This window comes from Mustela putorius, unplaced genomic scaffold (genome assembly GCF_011764305.1).
Source record: "Mustela putorius furo isolate JIRA1106 unplaced genomic scaffold, ASM1176430v1.1 tig00000196_pilon_pilon_pilon, whole genome shotgun sequence".
NCBI lineage: Eukaryota > Metazoa > Chordata > Mammalia > Carnivora > Mustelidae > Mustela > Mustela putorius.
Window position 1 is genome coordinate 10,266,317 of NW_025421310.1, and position 27,795 is coordinate 10,294,111.

The 27,795-nt window shown below is 53.1% G+C and overlaps 1 protein-coding gene across 7 annotated transcripts in view; it reads right to left on the reverse strand.

Annotated features, from left to right (window-relative positions):
- Positions 1 to 27,795, reverse strand: part of MYH14 (myosin heavy chain 14) — a 101,545-nt gene that overhangs the window by 57,459 nt on the left and 16,291 nt on the right. Inside the window, exons 1-11 of one of the 7 annotated variants that reach the window (XM_045077365.1) lie at positions 22,895 to 23,034; positions 22,185 to 22,230; positions 19,411 to 19,821; positions 15,131 to 15,287; positions 11,758 to 11,785; positions 11,528 to 11,630; positions 10,847 to 10,867; positions 9,797 to 9,889; positions 9,250 to 9,313; positions 7,016 to 7,114; positions 5,876 to 6,016 (exon numbers count right to left, since the gene is read on the reverse strand). In XM_045077365.1, the coding sequence (XP_044933300.1) occupies positions 5,876 to 6,016; positions 7,016 to 7,114; positions 9,250 to 9,313; positions 9,797 to 9,889; positions 10,847 to 10,867; positions 11,528 to 11,630; positions 11,758 to 11,785; positions 15,131 to 15,287; positions 19,411 to 19,818 (1,114 nt within the window). In that variant the 5' untranslated portion in view covers positions 19,819 to 19,821; positions 22,185 to 22,230; positions 22,895 to 23,034. Of the gene's footprint in view, positions 1 to 5,875; positions 6,017 to 7,015; positions 7,115 to 9,249; positions 9,314 to 9,796; positions 9,890 to 10,846; positions 10,868 to 11,527; positions 11,631 to 11,757; positions 11,786 to 15,130; positions 15,288 to 19,410; positions 19,822 to 21,202; positions 21,369 to 22,184; positions 22,409 to 22,894; positions 23,051 to 24,682; positions 24,768 to 27,795 lie in introns of those variants that run through there. The other 6 variants (XM_045077364.1, XM_045077359.1, XM_045077363.1 and 3 more) reach the window with 6 other exon arrangements.

Below are 27,795 nucleotides of genomic sequence, written 5' to 3' on the forward strand. Positions count from 1 at the left end.
GGCAGATGGTGGCTACACTTGGGATAAGCACTGATGAACAGAATTGTTGAATCCATATATTGTATACCTGAAACTAACATGACTTTCAATAATAATAAAAAGAAGTTAAAAAAAAAAAAAAGCAAGCCTGAAAAACCAGGTTTGGGTATAATTTGCAGGGCATGGCAGGGTATGCAACAAATATTATTTTTTCTCCATTTCCACTGAAATCATAACTTCCTGTGGAAAGTATCTATTCCTTACTCATCTGCTGCCCATGTGCTCTGCATAGAGTAGGCGCTCTATAAATGTTTACATGAATGAACTTGAGCTTGCCTGTTCACAGGGAAGAGTTCCTTCCCTGGTCCCTAGTACTTCTGGGATTCAATGTGAGCCCTTACCAGGGTCTTGAGAAACCTGACCCTCCCAGCCCCTCCGGCCCCAGGGTATCCTCGCTTACTCCAACCAGCCACCCCAGCTGCCCCCCATCAGCTTCTCCAACACTGTCTTGCCACCAGGCCTTTGCCTTGGTAGTTCCCTCCGCCTAGATGCTGCCAGCACCATCTAGGGCTGGTTAGCTCCTGCCAGACCCATCAGTGCTCAAGCAAGGGCCACCTCATCCAGGGGGCTCTCCCCAGGCCATGCTGGAATGCTGTGACACACGGTCCCTGCTCCATGCACCCTCCATCACTCACCCTCCCACTGGTTCAGCTTTAATGCATGTGTGTGATTCGATGCTTCCGGGTCTGAGCATTCCACAGGTCAAGGGTTGGTTCTGTGTTGGTCACTGTGAATTCTGCCCAGCGCCTGTGGCGGTCTGGCCCAGAAACCCCACCACCAGTTGAATGACTTGATATATTCATGAATAAAGGGCAATGAGTTAATTAATGGGGGGGATACATACATTACTGGATGTGGGAGTTTGCTGTGTGCCCTTGGACAAGCTGGGTGACCTCCTGGGCCTCAGTTTCCCTGGCTATGCAGTGAGAGGGGCTGGGCTTAGAGATCTCTGGTCCTGCCCATCTGGGGTCAGAAGGAAAGAGTGGATGGGGGCAGCTCAGAGCCCTGGAAGTCCTGGGGGTTCCCCAGAGGACAGCAGGGCACTTCCGAGAAGATAAAGACATCTCCTTATGGGCCCACAGCGGCATCATCACCTAATGAACCAAAAGATCATTCATCCCTTAACCTCCGCTCAGACACAGTCCAGACTCAAGTCCCCCCAGTGGCCTTTGAAACGGCCTCTGACAGTTGGCTTAGGACCTTGCATTGGCGTCAAGCACCCGGGCAAACCTGACATCTGAGAAGTCGGCAGTTAGCTCCTGCGGTGACTTCACACCAGCTGACTGCAAGCAAGCCCAGGCCTGCGGAGGCAGGGGCGTGGGGCTGGTGAGGCCAAGTGTGCTCCCCAGCATGAACACCCGCCTCCCCAGGTACCAGGCTCCCTGCTCAGCCTCTCGGAGTGGCATTCCCAGCACCAGCACCGGTGAAAGTGGGAAGTGGGGAGGAGGGTGGAGGTCCTGCTTAGATGGGTCCCCAGTGTTCTCCATGTTAGCCTTCCCACTGGTGACCATCTTTCCAGAGACAGTCCAGAAAGCTTCCCAGAGGCACCACCTGCCTCTCTAAAGATGGATCATGGGCTCGCTTTGGAGTCAGCCCTGGGTTCCATTGCCTTCTTGTCAACTGGGGTGAGTCGTGGGGCAGACATCCCACCTCCCTGGACCTCTGTCTCCTTTTTTGCCAGAAGGACTCTATGAAAAGGTGACCACAGGACACGTGGGTGGCTCAGTCAAACATCCGACTCTTGGTTTTGCTCAGGTCATGACTTCAGGGTCATGAGATCAATCCCTGCATCGGGCTCTCCACTCAGCGTGGAGTCTGCTTGTCCCTCTCCTTCTGTTCCTCCCCCTGCTTGGTCTCTAGCTCTCTCTCTCTCTCCCAAACAAATGATAAACAAAACCTTAAAAAAAAAAAAAAAAGTGACTGGCTGGCTCCACTCCTTGTAAGTAAAACACCGAATAAAACTGTGAGACCCCATCCACCTACCACACCGGCAAAAGCCAGAAAACTGACAGCAGTGGTTGGGGCCTTGCATGGAGGGAAAAGCGCTCCAGGGACAGGGTGGATGGCAATGGAGACTAGCGCCACCTTCTGGACGGTGATGAAGTGGCTTCTCTACAATTTAAAAAACCTGTGGAGCCCTGGGGGTGGGAGATGGGGGTTTCCAGGCAAAATCCAAGAAGCCACAGGTGGGCGCTGATTATAGGACCTGGTACCCATACTAAAAAGCTAAAAATCAGGGGCACCTGGGTGGCTCAGTGGGTTAAGCCTCTGCCTTCGGCTCAGGTCATGATCTCAGAGTCCTAGGATCGAGCCCTGCATCGGGCTCTCTGCTCGGCAGGAAACCTGCTTCCTCCTCTCTCCTTGTGATCTCTGTCTATCAAATAAATAAAATCTTAAAAAAAAAAAAGCTAAAAATCAAAACTATTTAGCAATAACCAGGAACAAAACACTGACCCTGATTAACCCCCCACCCCCTGCCGCGGAGATGAACCTGAAACCCTCTTGGGGAGTAAAAGCAGCCAGCCACGAGGCCATCGTATTGTATGATCCCATTTACATGAAAGGGCCAGGATGGGCAAACCCGCAGGGACAGGAAGCTGAGGAGCAGTTGCCAGAGACTGGCGGTGGAAACCGGCAGCTGACAAATGCCAAAAGGGTGCAAGATATCCTCTTGGGCCACTGAAAAGGTTCTAGACTCACCTTGGCAGGGGACGGAGGGGAATGGGTGCCCCGACTCCGTGAACAGACAGAAAGCCCCTGCCTTGTACGCTGTCACCAGGTGAGAGTGTTCAAATTCGAGCTCAATACCTCTGTCACACTTCTGGTAAAGCCAGATTAAAATCAAAAGGGACACCCCCTCCTTGGACCCAGCATTTCGCTTCTAAGAATGGATCTCATGGACACAAGAGAACAGAGAGCTCCTTCAAAGGATATTCCTGGCACCTCTTTTGGGAGGGGGGTTCATTTTAATAACAATGGGTGCAAACACCCTAAAGGTCTCTCTGCAAGGGACAGAGGCTGGTTAAAAGAATCACAAGCCATTTAAACAATGAAATTTTATGCAGCCCCTCCAACACACACACTCTCTGAAACCTATATACAAAACCAGAATTATCACTAAAGTATGCTGTCTGCTAACAAAAGCAGGGCACAAAGTATGCTAGCCCAAGGGTGATGAGCTGAATTCTTAACCCCAACACTACCTGGCCCCTCCCCGATGTGCCGCACGGTTTTCAACTGTTCGTTGCTCTATCTGGGATGGTCTTGGGAGGAAGGTCAGGGAGATAAGGTTCACTTAAATCCACAACCACGGGGGACTTTTTTTTTAAGCAGGCTCCATGCCCAGTATGGAGCCCACCTTGGGGCTTGAACTCACAACCCTGAGATCACGACTTGCGCCGAAATCAAGAGTTGGACACTTTATAGACTGAGCCACCCAGGCGGCCCTGTGCGGGGAACTTTTAAATTCAGCAGAGAAATATCTTACCACTTTTATTACTGGTATTGATGAAGTCCCATAACCTAAGTCAGGTTCGGTGGGGTGAGGAGGTTCGGAGCCGACGACTAAAGAAAGAATTCTTAAGACGTCATTGGTGCCAGCCTCCTGCTCCCTCATCAGTATGGCTGAACATCCACCCTGGGACTACAGAATGCCTCGTTCTTAGGAAAATAGTATGGAGACACCTGGGTGGCTCAGTCAATTAAACATCTGCCTTCAGCTTAGGTCATGATCCCAGGGTCCTAGGATGGAGCTCCAGGTTGGGGGGGTCCATGCTCAGTGGGGAGTCTGCTTCTCCCTCTCCCTCTGCCATTCCCCCTGCTTGTGTTCTCTCTCTCTGACAAAGAAGGAAGGAAGGAAGGAAGGAAGAAGGAGAGAAGAAAGGAAGGAAGGAAAGAGAAAGAAAGGAAGGAAGGAAAGAAGGGAGGGAGGGAGAAAAAATAATGTGTATTCTTTTTTAGATGTAGAAAATATTTCTGGAAGGATGTGTGGGAAGCCAGGGAGAAGCAGGGCTCAGGGCCCTGCAGGAGACCCAGTTGCCAAACTATGACCTTTGGCACATCCAGATTATGTCACCACACACATATGTCACTTCCAAAGTTTTGTTTCAGAATTGCAAAAATCGGCTATGCAGTGGGGCGGCCACGGGGAGGGTCACTTGAGGTGATCTGTGACAGGAGGTCAGGCCCCCACAGTGGCCGCCATCCGGATTTGTTCACCAGCTGCCCCGGGAGGAGAGCAGAGACTCCAGGCGGAGGAAGTTTTGCAACTGTGGTTGGGCAATCTAGCAGGGGAGGCCTGGGACCCTGTGTCAATACGCCCGAGAAGGCCGGCCTGTTTGCAGCCCGGGGAGACAGCCAAGCTGGCGCTTGCTCAACTTCCAGCCCTCCCAGTTGGCCCTGGAGCCAACAATAGCTCCCAGAGCTTTCCGCATTGCCAGAGATGGGAGGAGAAAGAAACCCGCCATGCCAGCTCAGCCCAAGACATCGGGGTCTTTGTCCATGGGACTCCAAGTTCATCCAAACAGTGAAAGAGTCAGGCGGTTGCAAAAAGACGGGGTCCACCTACACGTACTTGGCATGGGTCAAATCGTACCCTCTTCCCCCCAGAACAGGTGTGGTGACATCCTAACCCTTGAGCCTTCTCAGAATGTGGCCTCCTTTGGGTCTTGGGTCATTGCAGATGGAATTCTTTAAGTCAAGACAAGATCACAGTGGAGTAGGGGGCTGCCTGCAGGGGACAGACAGATTCTCCCAAGACCGAGCAACCCTGCCAACACGTAGAGCTCGGCATTCTGGCCTCCAGAACTGGGAGATGATCCATCTCTCCTGCTGAAGGCACCAGGCCTGGGGTGCTCTGTCACAGCGCCAGAGCAAACAAATATAGGACTGCTGCTGACCTGCTGTCAAAACAATGCGATCTGGTGAAAACCAGCAGGGGGCAAAGCATTGCCACGTGGGTAACGGGCCACAGTCAGGGTCTTCCCCACACCTTTGCTTCAGCCTCCTCTGGCCCGCCAACGCATCCTCCATACAGCTCAAAGGGGCCTCTGCCCTGCTGCCAGCTCTCCCATGGCTCCCCGGTGCCCCCAGGACAAAGTCCCAGCCCCTCAGGATAGAAATGAATTCATCAAACCATGCCATGAGTTTTCTGCCCCAGGGCCTTTGCATAGGCAATCCTCCTCATCTAGAAGGCTCTTCTAGCTCTCTCTGAAAATTTGTATGGGAAACCTCACGAAAGCAGACTCGGGAAGCTAGAAGGAGAGGCTGGAAGGGGGGAGTCACACTACTCAATGTCAAGTACAGACACCAACAGAGGAATCCTCAACAGGAAAGAATCCTCACTGACAGGCCCCAACAGGGAAAGATGTACATCACAACTCCTACAAAAAATTGGCTGCCCCAGCTGCTCAGCCAGAGAAACCGTCAACACCCTCCACTCTTGGATTTCTCCAAAGGACTTTCGTTCAAAACAACCTCTTCCAACCTCCTCCTCTTCTCCATAAGATAAAATTCCTGTCCCTTGCTGGATTCCTATCCTACCTTGCTTGTCCCAAATTACAATTCTCCATTATTCCCAAATAAATCCATTTTGCTGGTAAAATAATCCACCGTTTTACTTTGGGGGTAATACCCTGCTAGCACCGATGCTTACCCTCTCAGCTCCTCAGGCCTTGGCTCAGAGGTGTCCCCTTCTTGATCCCCTCCTTAAAGCTATACCTCCTCTTTCCTCCCATCCCTGTACCTTTTTCCCAACTGAGGAATGCATGTCCAGGTTCCCCACCTGCCCCTGCGCTGCCCCAGCCCCACCGTTCGTGGAGGCTCAGGGCTTACTCACAGGTGATTTCATCCGGGGTGAATCCCAGGACCTTCAGGGACTCCAGCGTCTCGTGGAAGAGCTCCCGCTCCTGGCCAGGAGAGGATGATGGCCCGTTGGTCAGGAAGCGGTAGTTGGAGCAAGGCTCCAGGAGGAGGTCAGCTGCGGGGGTAATGAGTGGAGGCCGAGGTCAAGGGTGAGCTGTAGAGTCAGACTCACATCCTGATGGCCACCCACGGGACAAGCGTTCACTTTCTCCACTGGGGACCTCGGTCTCTTCCTCTGTTAAATGAGTGAAGATCCTCTCCTCAAGGTTTGATGGGAAGGGCCGGGCGTGGTGGGGGTGCTTAGCCCTCATTGGGCCCTTTCGTCCTTCCAGAGATTGTCAAGTCCTGGAACTGCCCAGAGCAAGCAGGAGCAGGAGCAAAGGGGCCGCGGATGCCTGAGCTCGCAGAAGTCATGGGACAGCAGAGCTGGCAGCAGAAGGCCTGTGGGTCCTGCAGCCTTGTGGGGGAGAAGGGGGAGGCAGCCAAGGCTATGTGGGAAGGGGCCTGGCGACAGCAGGGGTCCGCCCGGAAAGGAGAACCCCGGACTTTCTTCAGCCAGAAGGTGGGAAGAGCAATGAGGAGACAGGAGGAAGCTCAGGCAGGAGGCAGAGGAAAGGCCATGGTGAGGCAGCAGGTGCAGCAAAGCCACACAAACCAGGACTGCCTGGACCGCCAGGACCTCGAGGCAGCAGGCGCTGCGGCAGGAGCTAGCGTCATGGCATCACAGGTTCGGAGTAAGCCCTGCGGTTTCAGAAGAGAAGGGGTGTGCGCAGCAGCCAGGGAGCCACGTGGCCGGGGTGGGCGAGACCCCGGAGGAAGCTGGGAACAGAGAGCCACAGGGTCGGTCAGCAGCATAGGGGCGGGGACAGCCGGCGCTCAGGGGCAGGTCCTGAGGACGTCAAGGCCATAGTGCGACAGAAACCTGGGGCAGTGAGCTCCGGGGAGAGGCACCAGAACCCACTGCCCAGCAGAAGCCTGACCTAAAGCAGGTGCTCATAAATCCTACTGACTGCCTCCTAGTTCCTCCTCCTAAGGCCCAGGGATGCCAGAGGCCCATGAGGGCCCCCCCACCCCGCTGCCTGCCCCCACCCTCCCTGAGAGCCCCAGTACTGACCTTTGAGCTGCTCCCCCGCGCCTCCCAGCAGCTGGTAGAAGATGTGGAAGCTGCACTCGTCCTTGGCCTGGCGGATGGCCCGTGACTTCTCCAGCAGGTCTGGGTGGCCGGGAGTCAAGGTTTCATAGGTGAGGAGCAGTGAGGGGAGCCCACCCAGCCCCCTCGGCCTGTGCTGCCCCCACCACCCTGTGAAGCCGTGGAGTTGTTCACAGCCCAGGCCTCGGTCATGTCACTTGAGCACACGTGCCTCAGTTTCCTTTTATGAACCCCGTGAATGAGCTGCCATGTGGGTAAATGCGTCACTATGTGTCAAACACCCAGAGCCCTGTCTGCTTGGTAGCCAACCCCCACAAGAAAATCTCTGGCCATTGTTAGCCTGCCGGCCTCAGTTTCCCTATACGGACAGTGGGGCTATTGGCTCCTCCCTTCAAGAAAAGTCACATGGCATGTTTACACTCTAAGAATGGGCAAACCACCTTAAAGTAGAATAAAACACCAGCTAAGTTGTTGGTCCCTCCATGGCCCCGCTCACGGACCACACAGCGTCCCTTCAGCATAGCAGTTGGAATGCAGGACCTACCTCGGGGAGTCAGGCCCAAGATCTGCACACCATTGACCAAAAGCCCTGGCTCATTAATCTGCTTGTGCAAGGTGGGGAGGATGTGGGGGTGTTCCTCACAGACAGGGTGGGGTGGGGGGAAGCACACACACCAAGCCTCGGTTTCTTCTTCTGTTAAATGGGCTGACAAGGGGTGCTGGGACAAGGAATTGAGCACACAGGGAGAGCTCGCAGGACAGCACTAGGTGCAGAGCAAACCCTCAGGAAACGGGAGACGCCCATTTCCTTATTTGCTAAGGTCTCTTCCACCACATCTGCTTCCCAGCCTTCCCCCAGACCACAGAAGACTGAGGTTCTCAGACACCTCTGGGAAGGGGCACGTGGTTTACTGTTAATGCGGCTGATTAGTAATTACCAACAGAGAATATTAACATCGATAAGGACATTGCTAATTTGTTCCCATGGTGAACTCCTAATGACAGCAGCTCATTTTGGAGTGCTTGCTACATGGCAGGTGCCAGGCGAAGAATTTGCCCCCCAATGCCCCCCAGTCCTCCAAGAGAGGATTCTATGAGCCTCCCTCTTCCACAGAGCGGGGGAAACAGAGGCACAGAGAGGTCAAGGAATGTGCTGAAGTTCCCTTGGCCTCCAAGTGGCATAGATAGAATTCAAACCTGGGTTGATGTGATTTCTCCGCCGGCTCTCTTAAATTCTGAACTTCTGGAGCTACCGTGCTTTATCTTTTAAATTCCTACTGAGCTGAGGGGTTCCTGGGGGGCTCACTCCATTAAGTACTTGCCTTAGACTTAGCTTGTGATTCCAGGGTCCTGGGATCAAGCCCCGCATCAGGCTCCTTGCTCAGCAGGGAGCCTGCTTCTCCCTCTCCATCTGCCCCTCTCCCCACTTGTGTGCTCACATACATCCTTGCTCTCTTTCTCTCTCTCTCAAACACAGTCTTAAAAAATAAATCCCTACTGAGCTTGCACGTTGCCCACAGAGCAGGGTTGATGCCACAAGTCTGAGGTGGGCACGCCTGGGAAGCTGGATTTCGGGAGGGTTCCCAGCGCTCCTTGACTCCCAGGAGGGGCTCCCCACGCCTAAGCTGTTGGTGCATACAACGTGGTTTCTGCTGAAACCCCTGATTTCCCTTGGGGAGTCTGGAATTTTGGTACATGATAGGCCAAGGGCACTGAGGCCACCGGCCCCCACGAAGAACTCTGGGGCACTGACAGAGTCTCTGACAAGCATCCCTGGTGGACAACACCTCACACGTGTTGTCACATCTTGTGTGTGGCCCATCCTATGTGACTCCATGGGGAGGGGACTCTGGAAGCTGGCCCTGGTCTCCTCCATACTTGGCCCCACATGCCTGTTCCCTCTGCTGCCTGGGCTGTGTGTCCCCTCTCTGTGGTAAGCCACAGCCACTCCACCGTCCCACTGCAAGGCCACAGCAGTATGGCCCTCCTCCCTCCACCAGGGGGAGGGGGTGCTGCATCTATGCCTTCCCAAGGTTCCTTTCCCTTCCACAGAAGGGGAAACTGAGGCACAGTTTTTGAACATCAAGGAGCCAAGCTTCCCCGTGTTTGTGAACATCTGTTTCCTGGAAACAGTGAGATCCCAAGGGCCACCCTCCTCAGACACCAGGATCCCCCCCGCAAGCGCTATGTGAGGATACAGGTCTCAATGTTGGCACCCACGATATACCCGGCCACGTCAAAGTTGATGCGGATGAATTTGCCCTGGGAAGGAAGGGGTCAGGAGTTAGCAGAGAGTCCTCTTCCACATTGGGGACCTGAAGAGCCCCCCTTACCCACACTCACCCCTCCCAGAGCATCTCAACTTTCTCCCTCCATCTGAACCCCACCCCAATTGTGAGGTCCCAGCCATGGAGAATCCAAGATCTGGGCCTCCTTGACTGCCTTCCTCAGGACCCAAACCCCCTCCTCCCTCAGACCCAGGGGTCCAGGTCCCCAACACCTCCTCCCTCAGGGCCAGGAGTCCAGGCCCCCAGCCCCTCCTCCCTCAGACCTGGGAGTCCAGACTCCCAGCCCCTTCCTCCCTCAGACCCAGCAGTCCAGGCCCCCGCCCCCGCTCCCTCAGACCCAGGAGTCCAGACCCCCAGCCCCTCCTCCCTTAGTCAGCCCCCACTTCTTGCCTCCCCTTAACCACCCCCAAAGCTCCCAGCTCCCAGCAGCCAGCCTCTGCTCTCCCCCAGCACTCACGAAGCGGGAGGAGTTGTCATTCTTCACGGTCTTGGCATTGCCAAAGGCCTCCAGGATGGGGTTGGCCTGGAGAAGCTGCCGCTCCAGCTCACCCTGTGGGGCGCGGGAGACAGGCTGTCAGTGACAAGGCTGGGGCAGGGGTCTGTGCTATGACCGGCTGCGCATGTGTGCGTGAGGGGCCTCCGTGCCTCTGCAGGTGGGCCTGCTCTTCCACACCCAGGTCTTGCCCTTCGTTGACTGTGAAGGGAACAAGTAAACCTCTCCAGGATTCACCGTGGAGTGGGAAAACAAAACACAACAAAATTCCGTGGCAGAGCAAAACCTACAATGTGACCCCATGAGTGAAAAGTACCTCGAGAAAAAAACACTACAAAACATGACTCCCACGTCTCCAGGTATAGATGTGTGTTCGTAAGCATTTAGAGAAAGGTCTACGAGGATACACACCAAATGGTCGACAGCAGACACCACTCCAGGGGATGACGGAAAGGACAAAAGAGGGATTTCATTTTATCTTTTTCTGTTGTTGTTAAAAAAACACAGACTCATGGATTACTTACAGGATTAATTAAGAAAAAAAAATCTATACTATCCATATAACATGCTTCAAACTGCCTGGCACATAGTACGCATTCAAGAGAGGGTAGCCTCCTTCCCCCAGTAGTGGGCTCCAAGAGAGGGACCCCACTCTGAACTTCCCTCCAGGCACCTCAGTGTCAGAGTCAGGAGCACAGTAGGTGTTCAGGAAACACCAATCCCCCTCCCCTCTTAGCAAGGTTCTCAAGGGCATCAACTGTTTCCTGAAGTTTCTGCACTAAATGGTAACATGGGCCCCAGGATGTGTCCGTGTAGGGCTGCTAGAAACCGCAGCAGGGAGCACTGCAATGGTAGTACGGGGCCTGGCATACACGCAGTAGGGCCACATAAGCTGCAGCACAGCTCCCTGGCAGACACCGGGGTCCTGGGGCCTGCCTGCTGGGAAGACCGTGGGTTGGGCTGACCAGGTGGCCTAAGGGGTGGCGTGATTTGAGGTGATCCCCTGCTACTCACATAAGACAAGGTGCTGGCAGCCTGAGGAAGTCACGGGACACGAGACACGGACCGGGACACAGACCAGGACGCGGCACATGGAACGTGGACAGACACACAGGTGAACCAGTGGTGGTGGGGACAGAGGGGAGACATGAGGGGCTAGGGAAATCAGGCTTGTGGGGCAGGGTGGCCTGGGGGAGCCATATCGCCTGGGCTTGAATTCTCTCTAGCCCTTCCTGGGTGTGTGACCTCCAACAGCCGACTCACCCCAGACAGGCCTTAAGTTTCTCATCTTTAACACGGGAGAGCGACACCCATGCACTGGCGTGTTAAGTTCATATAAGCAGAGAGACGGGTCTTACAGATGCTCACTGGTGAAGGCAACTGGGAATTGTAGGTCCTTATATCAGGCCTGGAACCCAGTAGGTGCGCAGGGCTGTAGGCACCTCCCATGTACCTGGTGCTGTTCTGAGGAGCCACAAACTGGCCCGTGATTTTCCGTTTCCATCCTGCCTCCACTCCCAGCACTGTCTTGGGCACATAATAGGTGTGTGGGCAGCATGGGCAGCCAAAAAGAAGGCTCGCAGTTGTGGCCCTCCATAAGGGAGGCAGGGGGTTAGGGGGAAAAGCAGGGCCTCAGATGGGGGCAGGCACTGCTGGTGGCAGGGTCCAGAGTGTGTCCCAGGACAGGGCACTTACCGGTACACCAGGCTCCTTCCTGCCCTTTGGGGACGATGCCACATGGGCGAGATACTGGATGACCTTCTTGGTGTTTTCTGTCTTCCCAGCCCCAGATTCCCCACTATAGAAGGACACAAGTGGGAGAGGAAAAGGGTTGACAATGATGCCAGGTAAGACCTGCCATTCCAAGCAGAGCTACACCCAGCCAGAACCCCACCTCCTCCAGGAAGTCCTTCAGGATTACTCACGTGCAGAGAATGGATTGATCTTCACGATCTGTAAGGGACAGAGGTCGACATATCACCTGGAGGGTTGCTGCTCTAGGGGGACCCTGACCTCTTTTACCCCACCCTTTTCAAGGATTAAGGAAAAGTTCCCCCACCCCCACCTCGCAAAAAGGTTTTTGTTTTTAATATTTTATCTGTCTATTTGAGAGAGAGCATGAGTGGAGGGGGCAGGACAGAGGGAGAAGTGGAAGCAGACTCCCCAATCAGCAGGGAGCCCGATGTGGGGCTCAATCCCAGAATGCTGAGATCACGACCCGAGCCAAAGGCAGACATTTAACTCACTGAGCCACCCAGGTGCCCCTCCACCCAAAAGGGTTCTGATGTGTGACACTCCAGGATTCTAACACCCCACCCCAACCCAGCTTCTTATTTGCTGTGTGACCCTGGCAAAGTAGCCCTCCCTCTCTCAAGCTGTTTCCTCACCTATAAAACAGAAGTGGAAAACTCCAACTGAACAGAATGTAACTCATTCAACAAACTTCAGTGTGAGCCCCTCCTGGGGGTCCCCTTCTGCCAGGTGTGTGGGATGCCAAGACAGGACAGCAAGGTCCTGGCCCTAAGGTAAGGCTTAGACATTGACATGAACAGGCCACAGTATGGTAGTGCTGATGTCTGGTGACCTGTCGGTGGCCCTCTGCCCAGCAGAGAACACAGCATGCTTCCCACCATCCATCTCCGCCAGCACTCGCCCTGCATCTGACATGACTGATTACCTACTAAGTGCCAGGCACCTACAACAGTGGGAACTGGCAAAGTCCCTGCCTTCATGGGGCTTCTGCTTGAACTGGGGGACAAAAAGCACATAAAGTAAAAGTGAAGATGATTTGGAAGTTGGCAGTGTCTGCAGACATTTTTGGTTTGGTTCTTGCAACCAGAAGGTCCTATGAGTGTCTACTGAGACGAGTTCAGGGATGCCGCTGAGTACCCTACAATGCACAGAATGCCCTGTATAAAGAATCCTCCAGCCCCAAATGCCGATAGAGCCAGGATTAATCCCTAGTGTAACGAAGTAAGAAGACTGAGGAGGGGGAGGGCCAGGAAGGCTTCCCAGAAGGGGTGATGTTTCAGCTCAGGCCTAAAGGAAGAGGGTAGAGAAAGAGCGTTCCAGTCAGAGGACACAGCCAGGGCAAAGGGCCTGTGGTGAGACCAAGTTGGAACTGTCTGAGAGACAGAAAGGAGGTCAGAGAGGCTGGGGGACAAGGCAAAGCTGGAGATTGTGCAGATGGATTGGGAGACCATGATTAAAAGATCTGGAAGATTTGGGGGGCACCTAGGTGGCTCAGTCAGTTAAGCATCCGATTCTTGATTTCGGCTCAGGTCACAAATTCAGGGTTATAAAATCGAGCCCCACATTGGGCTCTATGTTCCGCAGGGAGTCTGCTTGAGACTCTCTCTCTCCCTCTGCCCTTCTCCCCTCCCCCCTCAAATAAATAAATACATATTTTTAAAAAATCAGGATAGTTTTTAAATGGGGCAGGAGGTCTCCAGCAGGTGGTTTTAAGCCAAAGGGAGAGATGCATTCAGCCTGGTTTGGGAGCCATACAGATGTGGGTTCAAGGCCCAGTCTCCCCCCTGTCTTGCTATGTGACCTTGGACCAGTCTCTGAAATGCTCTGTGCCTCAGTTTTCCCATCTCAAAAACAGGGCTCAAACAGCCCTTACCTCACAGGGCTATAGTCAGAACTCCAAGAGAAAGTCCAACAAAGTTTTTATATACTAGTTAGCACATAACATTGTTTTGTGGCCCATTTTCTACCAGGACCTGAGCCCTGGGGTCTGGGATCTCACTCTCATATCTTTGACTCTCTCATACCCAGCACAAAGTAGCACACACGGTAGGAGCTCAAATTGTAGTTGGTTGAATGAATCGCATTCTGTTCAGCTGAGGCTTATTGTCTCCATTTTACAGATGAGGAAAGAGACTCAGAGAGGTACAGCTGCTCTGCAAGGGTCACACAGCAAGCAAAGGGCTGAGTTGGGGTGTGGTATTAGAACCAGGTGAGTCACACAGAAAAACCCACAACACCCAGCCCAGGGTGAGGATGGGACACACAGTGTGACCTATATAGAGGAAGGTGGAGGTCGGAAACCCTGGGTTCAAGACCCACCTCAGCCATCTACCCACCAGTGGGACTGCAAGCAGTGTTGGTGCTGCTCGGTGCCTCAGTTTCCCCAACTGGAAACCAGGGATAATGATCACACCTTCTCTCTGGGGTTGCTCATCATGAGTTTAAATGTGTCAATCCATGAACAGTGCTCAGCACAGAGCAGCCACTCACCCCTGCTTTACTGTTTATTTATTTATTTATTCCTAAGATATGATAATGCATGTATATTAATGGCTAAAAATCATAAAAATAAGTAGATACCAAATCAGATTAAACAACCAAAGGAAAGAAGTGTCACCAATGATCAAATATAAATTTATACCGTGAATTCAAATTGTGGCCTATAAACGTGCTCTGCATAATGCGAGTATAACGATATACTGGATACTACACCAGTGGTTCTCAAACTTTGTGCCAGCATCCGGATCCCCAGAGGGAGCCCAGGGATCTTGTGAAACTCCCAGTTTCTCTGACTTCACGGGTCTGGAGCGGGGACCCAGTTTGCATTTCTGCTAAGTTCCTAGCTGACGCCGATGCTCACTGCGCTCCAAGAACCTCGGCACTGAGCATTATAAATGCGTCATTATGACCCACAGTAGAACTACAGCACAGGACATGTGATACAGGTATAACACACACCGTATAAATATATTGCTGCAAAAACCAACCATAAATGAAAAAAACAAAAACAAAAACAAAAATATATTGCCACATATCATTGTATGTCATATGATAGTAAGACATAAGTTTTTAAATATTTATTCTGCATTTAATTATAAACCAAATGTTAAAATAGATATGTAAAAATTTATAATAATGACATTATGTATAGTACATGTGAGTTACGTTGTTTTGCCAGGACATCCTCATACAACCTGCTCAGCTCTCCCCAGTGACCCACACTGCCCACCACCTAAGGGACTGTCTTTGATTCCACGACAATGTGGATCACATCAACCACCTAAGTGCTGAACAAATGAACACTAACAATCACTGTCTCAAGAGAAAATTTTGCAGAAGCCTGGCCTCAACTGGCTTCCAGATGATACTGCAGAGAGAAGGGGTAAACAAGGAAACAAATAAGATGGGGACCCAGAACTCATCCACTCAGCCCTTCCTCCTGCCCCATGAAAAAGCCTGAGAGTCTGAAATTCTTGGTCTGTTGTCTTATCTCAACCCCCAGAATAGCCCCCACCTTGAAGAGACATATCCCAGCCCCACACTCACCCTGAAGCATGCTGCGGTAGGCTCCCTCAGTCACTGCATACACGTGGGGAGGCACCTCGTGGCGCTTCTTGCCCCGGTACATCTCCACAATGGCCTCCGTATAGATGGGAAGCTGCTTATATGGATTGATGACCACACAGAAAAGGCCAGAGTATGTCTGCAGTGGGCAAGAAAGGAGAGGGCCTCAAGTGCCTGTCTGAGGCCCAGAGGGCAAAATGGGAGTGCTGTGTACAGCTGGGCAGGTTGCACACTGCACAAGGAAGCAGTTCATATTATGACAATGTAGATTTGACCTCATATCATGGGGTTCGTATCATGACAATGTAGATTGTGACAAAGACATTCAGGCTGATGGTGGAAGAGAATCTTTCCCTATTGCACAAAGGTGCTGTAAGGATAACGATTCACCCTGAGAGAGAACGCAGCCTTTGCAGCCAGCCAGACTTGGGTCCCAGCCTCCTACCACCTGGATGCACACACACATAAAATGACCACATGCGCACTCATCTGCTTACTCACTCTCTCTCTAATGGCAGAAGTCTGGCAACGACCCTCATACACGTTCTTAAAATGGATCCCTACGATACTTGCAGTGAACAGATTCAGAATTCTCTCCAAAGCATTATCAAATAAAGAACACAAGGTGAGGACTGTTTGCACTGAGAGAGGAGGAATAGTTATATTTGTATGTATTTGTTTAAATATGCATAAAACACCCTCAGAAGATACCACAGTTCCTGAAACGTGACAGGAACAAGTCTGTGGTTTCTACCGAGACTCAGGCCCTGCTTACATGCTCATGGGAGGAAATGCTAACTTTTGGGATCAAGGTGCCTGAAAAGAAAGATGCAATTTGTCTTGCATCCAAGTTCGTGGACTCCCTGAATTTGTGCTGACACCCGATGGGCCCAGGATTCAGCTCACACAGAGGCCCTCAAGCCATGGAGAGGCAGTGAGGATAGCTAGATAGCTAGCTGGTCACCCCACTAAACCAGCCCAGAGAGCTCACGGGCTAAGCTAGCTGGCATTAGCTAGCCAAGAGCCAGAGAGGTAGGTGCCTAGTGGCCTCCCTAGTTAACGATTAAACTGCGTAGCTACTCGGCCAGCCAGCCAGCCAGCTCCTTAGTGGGTTAGTAGCGGGATCCCTTTAAGCTCCCTGGACTGCTTGGGCTTCTCAAGCAGAGCAGGGTGTGGCCACCAAGGGCTGTCCGGCTCCCAGGTGCCAACCTGTTAACGGCGGGAGGGTGGGTGACCAGCCGGGAGCCGAACAACCGGTTTGCTGGGTGTCTGCCCTCCCTGCCTTGAAGAGCTGCTCCTGGGAGCTCCGGCTGGCAGAGGGCGGGGCAGCCAGGCCACATTCCCCAGGAGGGTATCTCATGGCTGCTGGCGCCCCGGCCCCCACTCCTGGCTGGCGGAGGAACCCACTCCCCACGCCACCCTCCCACCTCAGCCCCCTCCTGTCAGCCACACCTTGTTACCAGGACGACACCCCCCCCCACCCGTCCCACAGCAACCTGAGCTGGCTGCTAAGGCCGGGGAGCAAAGGGCGGAAGCTGGTGCATGCCGTGAGGGCTGGGGACACCTGAGTCAAGGGGGCAGAGCTGGGGACACCCATGTGGAAGGGTCTAGAGTAGCTGCCCAGCCCTTAGGGCTCTGAAGCCGTCCAGCCCAGTGACTCTCTCCACAGTCTCAGTTTCCTTCTCACCTCATTACAGAGGCTGTGGGGATTAAGGGAGATAATGAATAAAAACCAGCCAGCCCAAGGCGTGGCCCATAAAAGGCACTCCAAGTGTGGATCCCAAGACTCTCCTGGTACCCATGCCCTGGGAGCTAAGCGCTCACTCAGACTTCGAAGCTGTGTGATCCTGGGCTTCCCACTATGTATGGGATTTGCCCTCCCTGAGCCTCAGTTGCCAGCCCTGGAAAATGGGCTTTTGACCCTGACCACCTAGAAAGATTCTAAGCATGGTGTGTGCTCAAACATATGGGTTCCCTTCCTGCCTAAAGCATCGGGGCAAAGGGACTGAGACCCTCAGGGACTCCAGGCCAAATAGGAAATTAGTGGCAGAAATGGGTTTCCAGAGGTCTGGACACCATACCCACTGGGCAAACGCTGGCTTCCCCATCATTCGCCAGCCAGTCAAACCAATACCTACAAAGCCCGGGCCTAAGACAAGCAGGGTGTAGCTTGATCACACCTCTAACACTTTCTGGCTGATGGCTGCAGCAGGCACCCTGCGCTTTCTGGAACTCACTTTCTCATCAAACGGGGAAAGGAACAGCACTTCCACAGAGGGTGGCCGGGAACCAACCACAGGCTGGTCTTGCACGTACACAGCATGACAAGGGCCCTGGAGGACCACGCGCGCTGTTAACTACTGCAGGGCCAATGGCTTCCCCTCTCCCAGGTGGGGGAATGGGTGCTAATTCCGACCTCACAACCATGTGTGGAGAGGGGAAACCAGGCACTCACTAGGTGCTGATGGTTATTCTTCAGGCCCAATTAGCTTCCTGTCTAGTCTTGTGAAATCTTCCATCTCGCTTCCATTTGTGAAATCCAGGGGAATGGTTTGGGCCAAGCGAGGCCTCTTCCCCAGGGTTTGCAAACGCGAGCGAGGACTCAGCGGGGGTCTGTGTGGCCTGGAGAAGGTTCCCAGCCCCATTCAGGGCTAGACACCCCTCAATTCTAACCCCGCCACTGCCACCTCAAGCCGGGGGACCCTGAGCCAGCCACTAGCCCTCCAGCCATGGTCTCCTCCTTCCCAAACGGCAGTCAGACCTCATAAAAATATTCTGAGCTTGTGATTTGTGACCCTTAACAGGGTGGATATTGGGGCTGCTCTGTTTATTTTTATATTTTGATATATCTCATCACTGAGTTAAATGTTTTTATTACTCCCAACAGTTTCAATGGGTTTTTTTCCTCCCCCTAAATATAAAACAGCACCTTTCCTTTGAGGGTGTTAGCTAGGTATTTAAAGATTTTTCTTGGGGGGGGGGGTCAGTGCAAGGTGGGAAGACCCCAGCTCTCTAAGCTGCTGTTCAGAGTGTGATTCTGAGGCTAGCAGCCTGGGTTCAAATCCGACCCCGACTCCTTCCTGTCTGGGTGACCTGGGATCCAAGTCACTTGAGATTCCTGAACATCAGGTGACAACAGCAGTCCCCAGCCCAGAGGTGTGCTGATAACCCACAGGTAGCACTTAGAACAGCACTTGGCACATGGTAAGGGCTCAATAAATATTTGCTAGCCACCATTATTATTATTTTTCATTATTATTGTCGACATTCTTTGTCAATCTCTTTAATCCTGTTTGCTCTAATAACGCTCTGGCTGCCCATTAGAACCACCCTGGAAGCCTATTAAAAATGCCATTGTCCATGCCACAGCCCCGGAAAGCCTGATTTAAACTGGGGAGGGTGGGGATTGGGTGCTAATACTTTTAAAAAAATTCCCCAGGCGATTCTAAGTGCAGGGGCAGGCTTATGAACCACAGCCACGGCCCCTCCCTACTCCACCTGTTCTCTGTAGAGCTTAATAATGTGAGCGATACTCAAGGCTCAAAAGACAGGCTACCACCAGAGTCAACCTCACTATTGTTAATCCCATCTTTATCTTGAGAGGCACCACAGCAAAGGGATGGCACCTGCCGCCGGACCACCCAGGTCCACCATGTCCCCCTGGGTGACCTTGGTCACGGCACTTGACCTTTCTGGGCCTCTGCGTTTGTTCTGTCTAAAACAGGGACAAAATGCTTTCTAACTGGGAGAGTGTATTGAGACAAGACATTTAAGAGTGCCTAGTGCCTGCTTCATAAATGTCAGTGTTTATTGTTAGGAAATCTCTCCAGGCCTCAGTTTCCTTTTTGATGAAATGGAGCTAATAACAGGCTCTGCTTTGTGTACAGTGAAAGGAAGTGAATTAATATATGGAAGGGAATTTAGGACAGGGCCTGGTGTGCAGTTTTCCACCCTCGGTGATTGTCATTAATTAGTATGACAGACCCATATCCCTTTCTCAAAACGCTTTGATGTGTTCTATTTGAGAATTTGGAATTTTTCACACTTTAGGAAAATAATAAGGTGTATGACATTCTGGGACACCCTCAGTGGCATCTGAGGCCATTCTGGCAACCTAATAATTTATAATTTGGCCACTACGTGTGGGAATAGTTGCACAGCGCAGGATCCCAAGCAGAAAGGGCTTCGCGCTTCTCATGCTGGGGGCTGACACCCAGCTCCCCACCCCCAGGGCCATGCCCTTCCAGCGGGCAGCCACTCACGTAGATGAGGCCCGAGTAGTACCGCTCACGGAGATTGTGCAGGACGGAGGCCTCGTTGAGGCAGGTGAGCTCGGCCATGTCCTCGGCCTTGCTGAACTTGGGCGGATTCATGCGCTGGATCTGGTCCCGTGGCAGCCGCAGCCTCCGCCCGCTCTCCGCCAGTTCCACCTCGGCCTCCACCTCGCCCTCGTGCCGCAGGGCTGCCGCCTCGAACCCATGCAGCTCCGAGGGTACCCACACCAGGCGCCGCGCCGTCCACTCCACCTGTGGTGAGGTGCCGGCGCCCCCGGGTGAGCCACCCGCTCCCGGGCCACTGGGCGCGAACAGATACGGCTGGGCGGCCTCCGGCACTGGACCGGGCCTGAGGGGCGCCTTCCGCCCGGGCACCGACAAGGTCACTGCCGCCATGATCTGCAGGGGAGAGAAGGGTGGTGGTCAGCCCAGATCACACCCCACCCCCTACCCTGGGCAGTCCCCACCGCCTTTCTTCACCAGACCTCTTTTTACACATCTGCAAAACGGGCCCACGGACCTCCTTTACCAATTCCATTCATTCATTCAATAATTATCTAATAAGCCTGGCTGGGCCAGGCATCCTTCAAGGCATTGGCCATACAGCCAGGAAGAAGCGAGCAACAGGGGCGCCTGGGTGACTCAGTGGGTCAAAGCCTCTACTTTCGGCTCAGATCCTGATCCCAGGGTCCTGGGATCAAGCCCAGCATTGGGCTCTCTGCTCCGCAGGGAGCCTGCTTCCCTTCCTCTCTCTCTGCCTGCCTCTCTGCCTACCTGTGATCTCTGTCTGTCAGATAGATAAATGAAATCTTAAAAAAAAAAAAAGAAGAAGAAGAAGAAGAAGCGAGCAACAGATCCCTGCCTACATAAGGCGTTTGCATTCTGCCTACATAAGGCGTTTGCATTCTAGTCCAGTGCTGTCCAGTATGGGAGCCACTGTCCCACACAGCTACTGGGAAGTTGAAATAGAGAATCCAAACTGAGATGGGGGTTCTAAGTACAAGATACATAGCAGATTTCAAAGACTTGGTACAACAAAAAACTCATTAGTATTTTTTATATTTGGTGATTGATACATTGCAATGATAGTTATTTTTAATATACTGGATTAAATAAAATATATCATTAACATTAATAACCCTTGTCCCTTTTGAGTTTTTTCCATTTTTAATGTGGCAACTACAACATTTTAAATTACACAGTTGGCTTGCATTCTATTCCTACTAGATAGTGATGCTCTAATGCCAGGAGACAGATAAAAAGATAAATAAGTAAATTATATAGTATGTTAAGGGTGATAAATGCCAAAGAGAAAAAGAAAGCAGGGAACAGGGGATGTTAGGATTGAGGGCTGCTGCAGTTTTAATGGGGATGGCCAGGGAAGGCCTCTCTGATGTGGTATTTGAATAAAGCCCTGAGGGAGATGAAGGGAGTGAGCCATGGGAATGTTGAGAGGTACAGCATTCCAGGCTGGGAGAAGAGCCAGTGCAAAGGCCCTGAGGCAGAAGTATGCCTGTGTGTCTGTGGCATTGTGAGAAGTCAGTGTGGCCAGAGCCAAGTAAACAAGGGGGAAGAGGTGGTAGGTGAAGTAAGATCGGGGACCAAGAGCACCAGACTGGGCCATGAAGAGGACATCAGCCCCTTAGATGTGAGCCCTAGGAAGGCGTCAATCTGATCTCGGTCACTCGGGTTCCCTGATCCCTCTGGCCTACCCCACAACTGCAGAACAGACTCAAATCTCATGTCTTAGTTATCAGTTCCTTCCTTCCCTGCAACCCACCTTCTTTTTCTCTATGATGAGGAGAGTGGCCCCATTCATTTACTTCTGCATTCACTCAACATTCACTCAACCAGATGTCCAGATGCCAGGCTCTGCCCGGAGTGAGAGTCTGGGGACCCTGAGATGCTTCAGATGGGGCCCTGCCTTGAGAAGCTCCTGGTCTGGGGGTGAGGCACCTCTAGTCTCAGTTGGCCACAACCCGGTGTGACCTGTGTACTGTAAGGGAAACACGGGGTGAGCCAGAATGGGCTAGACCCCTCCTGGCCCTCAAAGGCCCCAAAGAGCAGCAGCAAATAGCCCACACCAATTTCAGGGCAGTCTAAGCACCAGTCACGACAAATGCCCTCTCTGTCCCCGCCTGTGCCCTGTTCCTGAAGAAGTCTGCCTCTATTCTCCCCTCTCACTGCAAACATCTGTACGAGTCACAGGAATACCCGAATCTTTGTCTCCCCCACTCAATGTTTCTGCCTCTGCCCTCCAGGACCCCCACCTCCAACGTACCCACACACCCAGCTCCCCCTGAGACATCCCCACATCTGTCCCATCAGGCTCTTGGCTCTCCCTCAGAGCCTCTCCCACCTGGAAACTCGCCTCCACACCACACATCCCACTTTCACCCATAGCCCCTACACAAGCCCCAGCCCTTGGTCCTGGCGATCTCAGGCCTCAAACGGATGGCTTCTGCCCTCAAGCAGCAAGGTTCTCCCCCGCCACACACACACCCACTCCCCAGGCTCCCAATTGCCAAGGCTAACCACGGGCCTTCAGTGCAGCCCTGATCCACCCAGAGCCAAGCCCGGGACTTTGCCCCTACCCTCACCCTACCCCACCCACCAACTTCCCTCTCAGCCTGTGGCCTTTGACCAGGAAAGGTTTGGGAATTTTTGTAATCCGCAGGCCCTATGCCTCCCCTCCCTAGAGCCAGGATTCTGGGCCCCCAGTCCCTCCTCCCTTGGACCCATGAGCCCGGGGACCCCCTCACCTTAGGGCAGCTGGGCTAGAGGTGAGGATGACGGGACATCCAAATCCTGAGGACTGACAACATCCCTGATGTGGGGGGGGGGGGGCGCAGGCCTTGGCTCCCAATGGCTGAGCCCCTCCGGCAGCCCCGCCCTCCTTAGCCGGCAGGATCACCTCTGCCTGGGCTCATTACTGTCACCGGGACAGGTGCTTTCACCTGCCCTGGGAGGGGCAGAGACTGCTGGGCTGGAAAAGGAAAAGGAGCCAGGGATCCGCCCCTGGGGCAGGGGCTGGGCCCTTGGCATCCAGCCCTCTGACCTCAGCCTAGTGCTAGTAGTATTCAAGAGTCCCCTCAGTGGCCAGACCCGGAAATCTGGGCCCCCAGCCCCTCCTCCCTCAAACCCAGGGGTCCGGCCCCCAGCCCCCTCCTCCCTCAGATCCAGGAGTCAGGGCACCCAGCCCTTCCTCTCTCAGACCCAGGAATGCGGGCCTCCAGCCCCCTCCTTCCTCAAGACCAGGAGTCGGGCCCCCCAGACCCAGTATCCCGGCCCCAGTGCCTTTGTCCCTCAAGGCCTAGAAGCCCAGGCTCCCAGTGCTGTCCTCACTCAGACCTGGGATTCCTGGCCCCCAACTCCCCTCCTCAGATCCAGGAATTCGAGCGCCCAACCCCCACTTCCCGGAGACCCAAGCGCCCTATGGCCGCCCCCTTAATCTGCGAATCCTCGGGGCTACCTGGGGCCGCCGGCCGTCGGGAATCCAGAAGATGGGAAGGGGGCACGGGAATCCCCAGACCGATTGAGCTCTCAGGTGCGACTACCTCCGCGGTCCAGCGCGGGGCGGGGCCACGCCGCGTCACCCGGAGGGAGCCCAGCTCTGATGTCACTCAGCACCTGCTGGGGGGGGGGGGGGAAGGGGGCGGGTCCTGGAGCTGCTAAAGCCCTTCGCAGGAGGATGGGGGGGGCGGCGGAAGAGTCCTCTGCCAGGTGGGCTGCAGTGGCAGCCCCAGGCGCCCCTCCTCCTCCCGGGAGGCTAAAACCAAGGACACGCGCAGCGGAGAGGGCTGAAGACTCCCGGGTTCGAATCCCGCTCAAGCTTTCTGGGCCTCAGCTTTCCTCTGCGTGAGTTGCGGCCAGAGAAATTAATAAGATGACGTGGGAGAAAAGGCCCCCAGCCCAGTGCTTAATAAACAAGCAGTGCCTCACGACATCGTCTGATCTTTCTGAGCCTCAGTTTCCATAACGTCAGAAATGGGACAACACAATCCACAGAGAGTATTGAGAGTACCAAAGAAGATCACAAAGTGTTATTCTGGCCTCCAGAGCTTCGGTTTTCTCATAGGTGGAATGAGAACTAGGGAGGGGTAAGCGCATCTAATCTGTGCCAGTGTTTTTCTACGTTTAGAACAGCTCTCCGGGTTTTAATTCATAGAATGGTCTCAAAAACCAATGTGAGAGGCACCTGGGTGGCTCAGCTGTTAGGCATCTGCCTTCAGCTCAGGTCATGATCCCAGGGTCCTGGGATCAAACCCCGCCTGGGGCTCCCTGCTCAGCGGAGAGTCTGCTTCTCCCTTTCCCTCTGCTGCTCCCCCTGCCTGTGCTGTCTGTCTGTCTCTCTCTGTCAAACAAAACAAAACAAAAAACAATACGATGGGGACGATCAGCCTCCCCATTTGTCCAACGAGGAAAGTGAGGCACGGAGAGGGGAAGTAATGCGCTGAAGGGCACAGTCAGTAAGAGGGAGAGCTGGGATTCAAGCTCATACCGTTTTATGTCATTCTAAAGAGGAATCTGGGTACTCAAAGGGATCAGTTTCCTCTTCCTCGTTGGTTAACTCTATCGAACCTGCTTCCACATCTCCACCACAGGGCCACAGCCGGCCTTAGCGGACTATTATAAGATTAAAAAGGTTAAGGGACCCAGCACACAGCCTCCAAAGTGTTAGTCGCAACCCCTTCTCTCTTCAGTCACTGCCTCTGTTCAGCCTCAGTTTTCCCCTCCCTGTAAAATGGGTACAGTATAACCCCTCTCGAGTTAATATAAATTTACTTGTAAAAATAAAAGCGCCCGAGTACATGACAAGTGCTCAAATATGTCTTTCCCTACCCTTCTGTCTCTGCAAGTCGTGACCCCTGTCTCTGGGCTGCAATTTTTACACGTGAGAACCGAGACACGTTATCTGGAGGCGGAGGTCTGAAAGCCATGACTCAGGTATTAGAGCGTCCAAGGTCCCAAAGCGAGCCTCAGTTTCCTCGTCTGCGGAATAGGCCCGGGACCCCCAGGGAGGACCCGGACCCGGCCTTTCACACAGTAGGAACTCGAGTTGGGGGTGAGTGTAGACGCCCCGCCCCCCCCACCCCGCCGCTGTCCCGCTGAGTGCCCAAGGTGAGTGGCCGCGTCACCGCTTCTCCCCAGCCGCCCGCGCCGGCCTTCGGGGCTCCTGTCCGAGGTCCCTAGGCTCCAACCTCCCCAGGCCCAGTCCCGCTCCGCCACCTCCGGCGGGCTGCGAGCCCCAGGCACTCACCGGCTTCCAGGGCCGTCCTGAGGCTTCGGCCTGGGGAGAAAGAGGGGCGGGCCCACCAGGAGAGCCCCGCCCACATGAGCACGGCAGGGGCCAATCGGCCCCCGCTGCGACAAAATACGGCCCCGCCTGTGGGGGATGCTCCCACCAATCAAGATCAGAGGCTGGCGGGCCGGACCAATCAGAAGTTGTCGGAGTGTGCCAGCCGTGGGAAAAGAACGGCGCCGGAGTGCGGAGCCAGGCAGCGCGGTCGTGGGCAGGACCCCAGGCCTGACGGGCAGGGGAGGCAACCAATGGCGAGCTGCGGGGGGCGGCCGGGGGCGGGAGGCCGGCCCGAGGGACACCGGTGAATGCACCGCTTTGTGCATGCAGCATGAATGGGGGCCTTTGTGAGGGCCGGCGTGGGGGGGCAGCTGGAGGCCGGAATGCCTGGGTCCCTCGGGAGCCGGCGGGCAGGAGAGACGGGAGAGAGAATTCACTTTTGTGGAGCTCCGACCGCGTACCAGGCCCTCTCTCGGAGGTGTGGGCGATACCGTCAGTAATAATAATGATCATTTATTGAGTGCCCAATGCATGCCAGAAGCTATGCTAAGCGCTTTACCTGCATGATCTCATTTAATCCTTACAACTACCCCTTGGAATTAAGATCATCATCTTCCAGATGAGGTAAACCCAAGCTTAGAAAGAGGGTGTTAATTGTCGAAAGGCATGGAGCTGGCAGGTGGCAGAGCAAGGGCTTGGATCCTGCCAAATTTGACTTCAGAACTGGTGCTCTTAACCACCATGATATACCCAAATGGTAGTTAATGCTTCCCAATTTACAGATGGGAAAACTGAGGCTCAGGTAAAGACAGATAACTTCCCAAGTTCACAAAGCAAAGGCCCCACTGGACCCTGAGGTGGAGCCCACCTCTGAAGCTAGTCTGTTGCTGGAAAGCCCTGCATGGTTGATTTCTGAGCCGTGTCCCCGCTTTATGGGTGTGTATCAAAGCTCCTGAAGGAATGAACAGCTGGGGTGGCCTGTCAAATTGTATTGAGACTGTACCCCTCCTCTGCTCAGAAACTTGTGCTTCACGGCTCCATTTCAGTAAAAGCTGAAGATCTCATTGTGGCCCACAAGGCCCTGTGTGATGTGTCCCCTCGGGCCCTCTCTGATCTCACTTCCCTCTTCTCTCCCTGTCACTCCTCTCCAGCCACCCTGGCCTCCTGGGTGTTTCTCAGTTCCAGAAATACTCCCCATGCATGGCCCTGCCTCAGGGCCTTTGCATTTGCTGTTTCTTCCAGCAGGAATCCTTCTTCTCTCCCCCCAACCCTCGCCAAACCGGGTTCTGCATGAATATCTGCCTCTCCCCAATGTCAGGTCTCCTACAATGTCACCTGCTTCAGCAGGCCTGTCCTGATAATTCTGTATAAACCAATTCCCCTCGTCACTCTCTCCCCTGACTTTGCTTTGTTTTTCCTCATAGCACTGGAAGTATTTATGCATTTATCTGTTTATCATCCGTCTCCTCACCAGAATATGAGTCCCAAGAAGGCAAGGGTCTTTGTATTGTTCAGTGCTAGATCCTCAGGGCTTGGCTTACAGTAGGTGCTCAAGGTTTTGTTGAATCCATAGTAACAAATCCTTGCATTGTGTGAACTAAATGAGTTAATGCATGCAAAAAGCTAGTGTGCTGCTGACATCAGGAAAGGGTTGAATAAACAGTAATTATTAGGGGCACCTGGGTGGCTCAGTGGGTTAAGACGCTGCCTTCGGCTCAGGTCATGATCTCAGAGTCCTGAGATCGAGTCCCGCATCAGGCTCTCTGCTCAGCAGGGAGCCTGCTTCCCTCTCTCTCTGCCTACCTCTCCATCTACTTGTGATTTCTCTCTGTCAAATAAATAAATAAAATCTTTAAAAAAAAACAGTAATTATTATTACAGTTGTTACTCCTTGCCCTACAAACCCTTCTGATAGCATGCAGGAGAGAAACAACAACAGAGAGAGAGAATGTCTACCACGAGGGAAAGAAGCCAGAGAAAGGGAAAGGTTGAGAGGTAAGAGACAGGGATCAAAGATGCAGGAAGAGGAGATGGAGTTGGGGTGACAGATATAGGAGCAAGAATCCAACACCCAACGCATTTACTTGGCAATGGCAAAGGCCATTATCCCCATTTGACTGATAGAAAACTAAGGCTAAAACAGATGAAATCCTGTGTACTTATGGGTCCCAGGGAAGAATGTGTGAACTGGGACACCACAGAAATTCAAACAGGAAAGGCTCTGGCACTCGCATTCTAAACATATTCTGCCTGATGACTGGTGATGTCATCAATGCCGGTGAGGGTTAAATCTACCTGGCAACTGGTGATGTCATTATTCCCACTAAGGGTCTAAATTGGAGATGTCATTAGTTCTCAATCTGTAGGGTAACGGATGACATCACTGATTGGTAATAATGAGCTTCCTTTCGCTGAGGATGTTCTATGAGCTGCATGCCTGTACTAAGTGAGCACTTTAATAGCTGGTGATAGATATTTAGCACTTACTATGTGCCCAGCACAGTGCTAAGTATATTAAGTATATTAATGTATTAATATATTTGTATTAAATGTATTATGTATTAAACTCTAAGTATTAGGTACTAGTGTCATACCCATTTTACAGATGAGGACACTGAGAGAAGGCAGCCCAAGATTGGACAGCTAGAAATCATCAGAGCCCAGATTTGAACCCAAACAGTCTGGCTCCTGTGCTTGGAATGTGAATCACTCTATGAAACTACAGGAGAGTGGCCAGGACCCAGGAAACCAATTCAGAGCCCTCCATCTGTCTTCCATTCCAAGTCTGCCACTGAGGTTCCTCAGGAGAAAACCCAAATTCATTCCCTTGACAGTCAAGGCATCTCCACCAGGCATCCATCTCCACCCCGCACTAGAATTGTTAAGTTGCGAGCCTAGGGCTGTCAGGGGCCAGATATGACTCTACTGTGGGTATAGCAAAAGCTGTACTACAGAGGGGTGAAAGTAGGGGTGATAGAATATCAGGAAGGATGTATCAGGGACAAAGGAAATGGGAACAAAGAAGCATTCCAAGTTCCCAGACAAAGAGAGGGATTTCCGCAGGCCGGCACAGA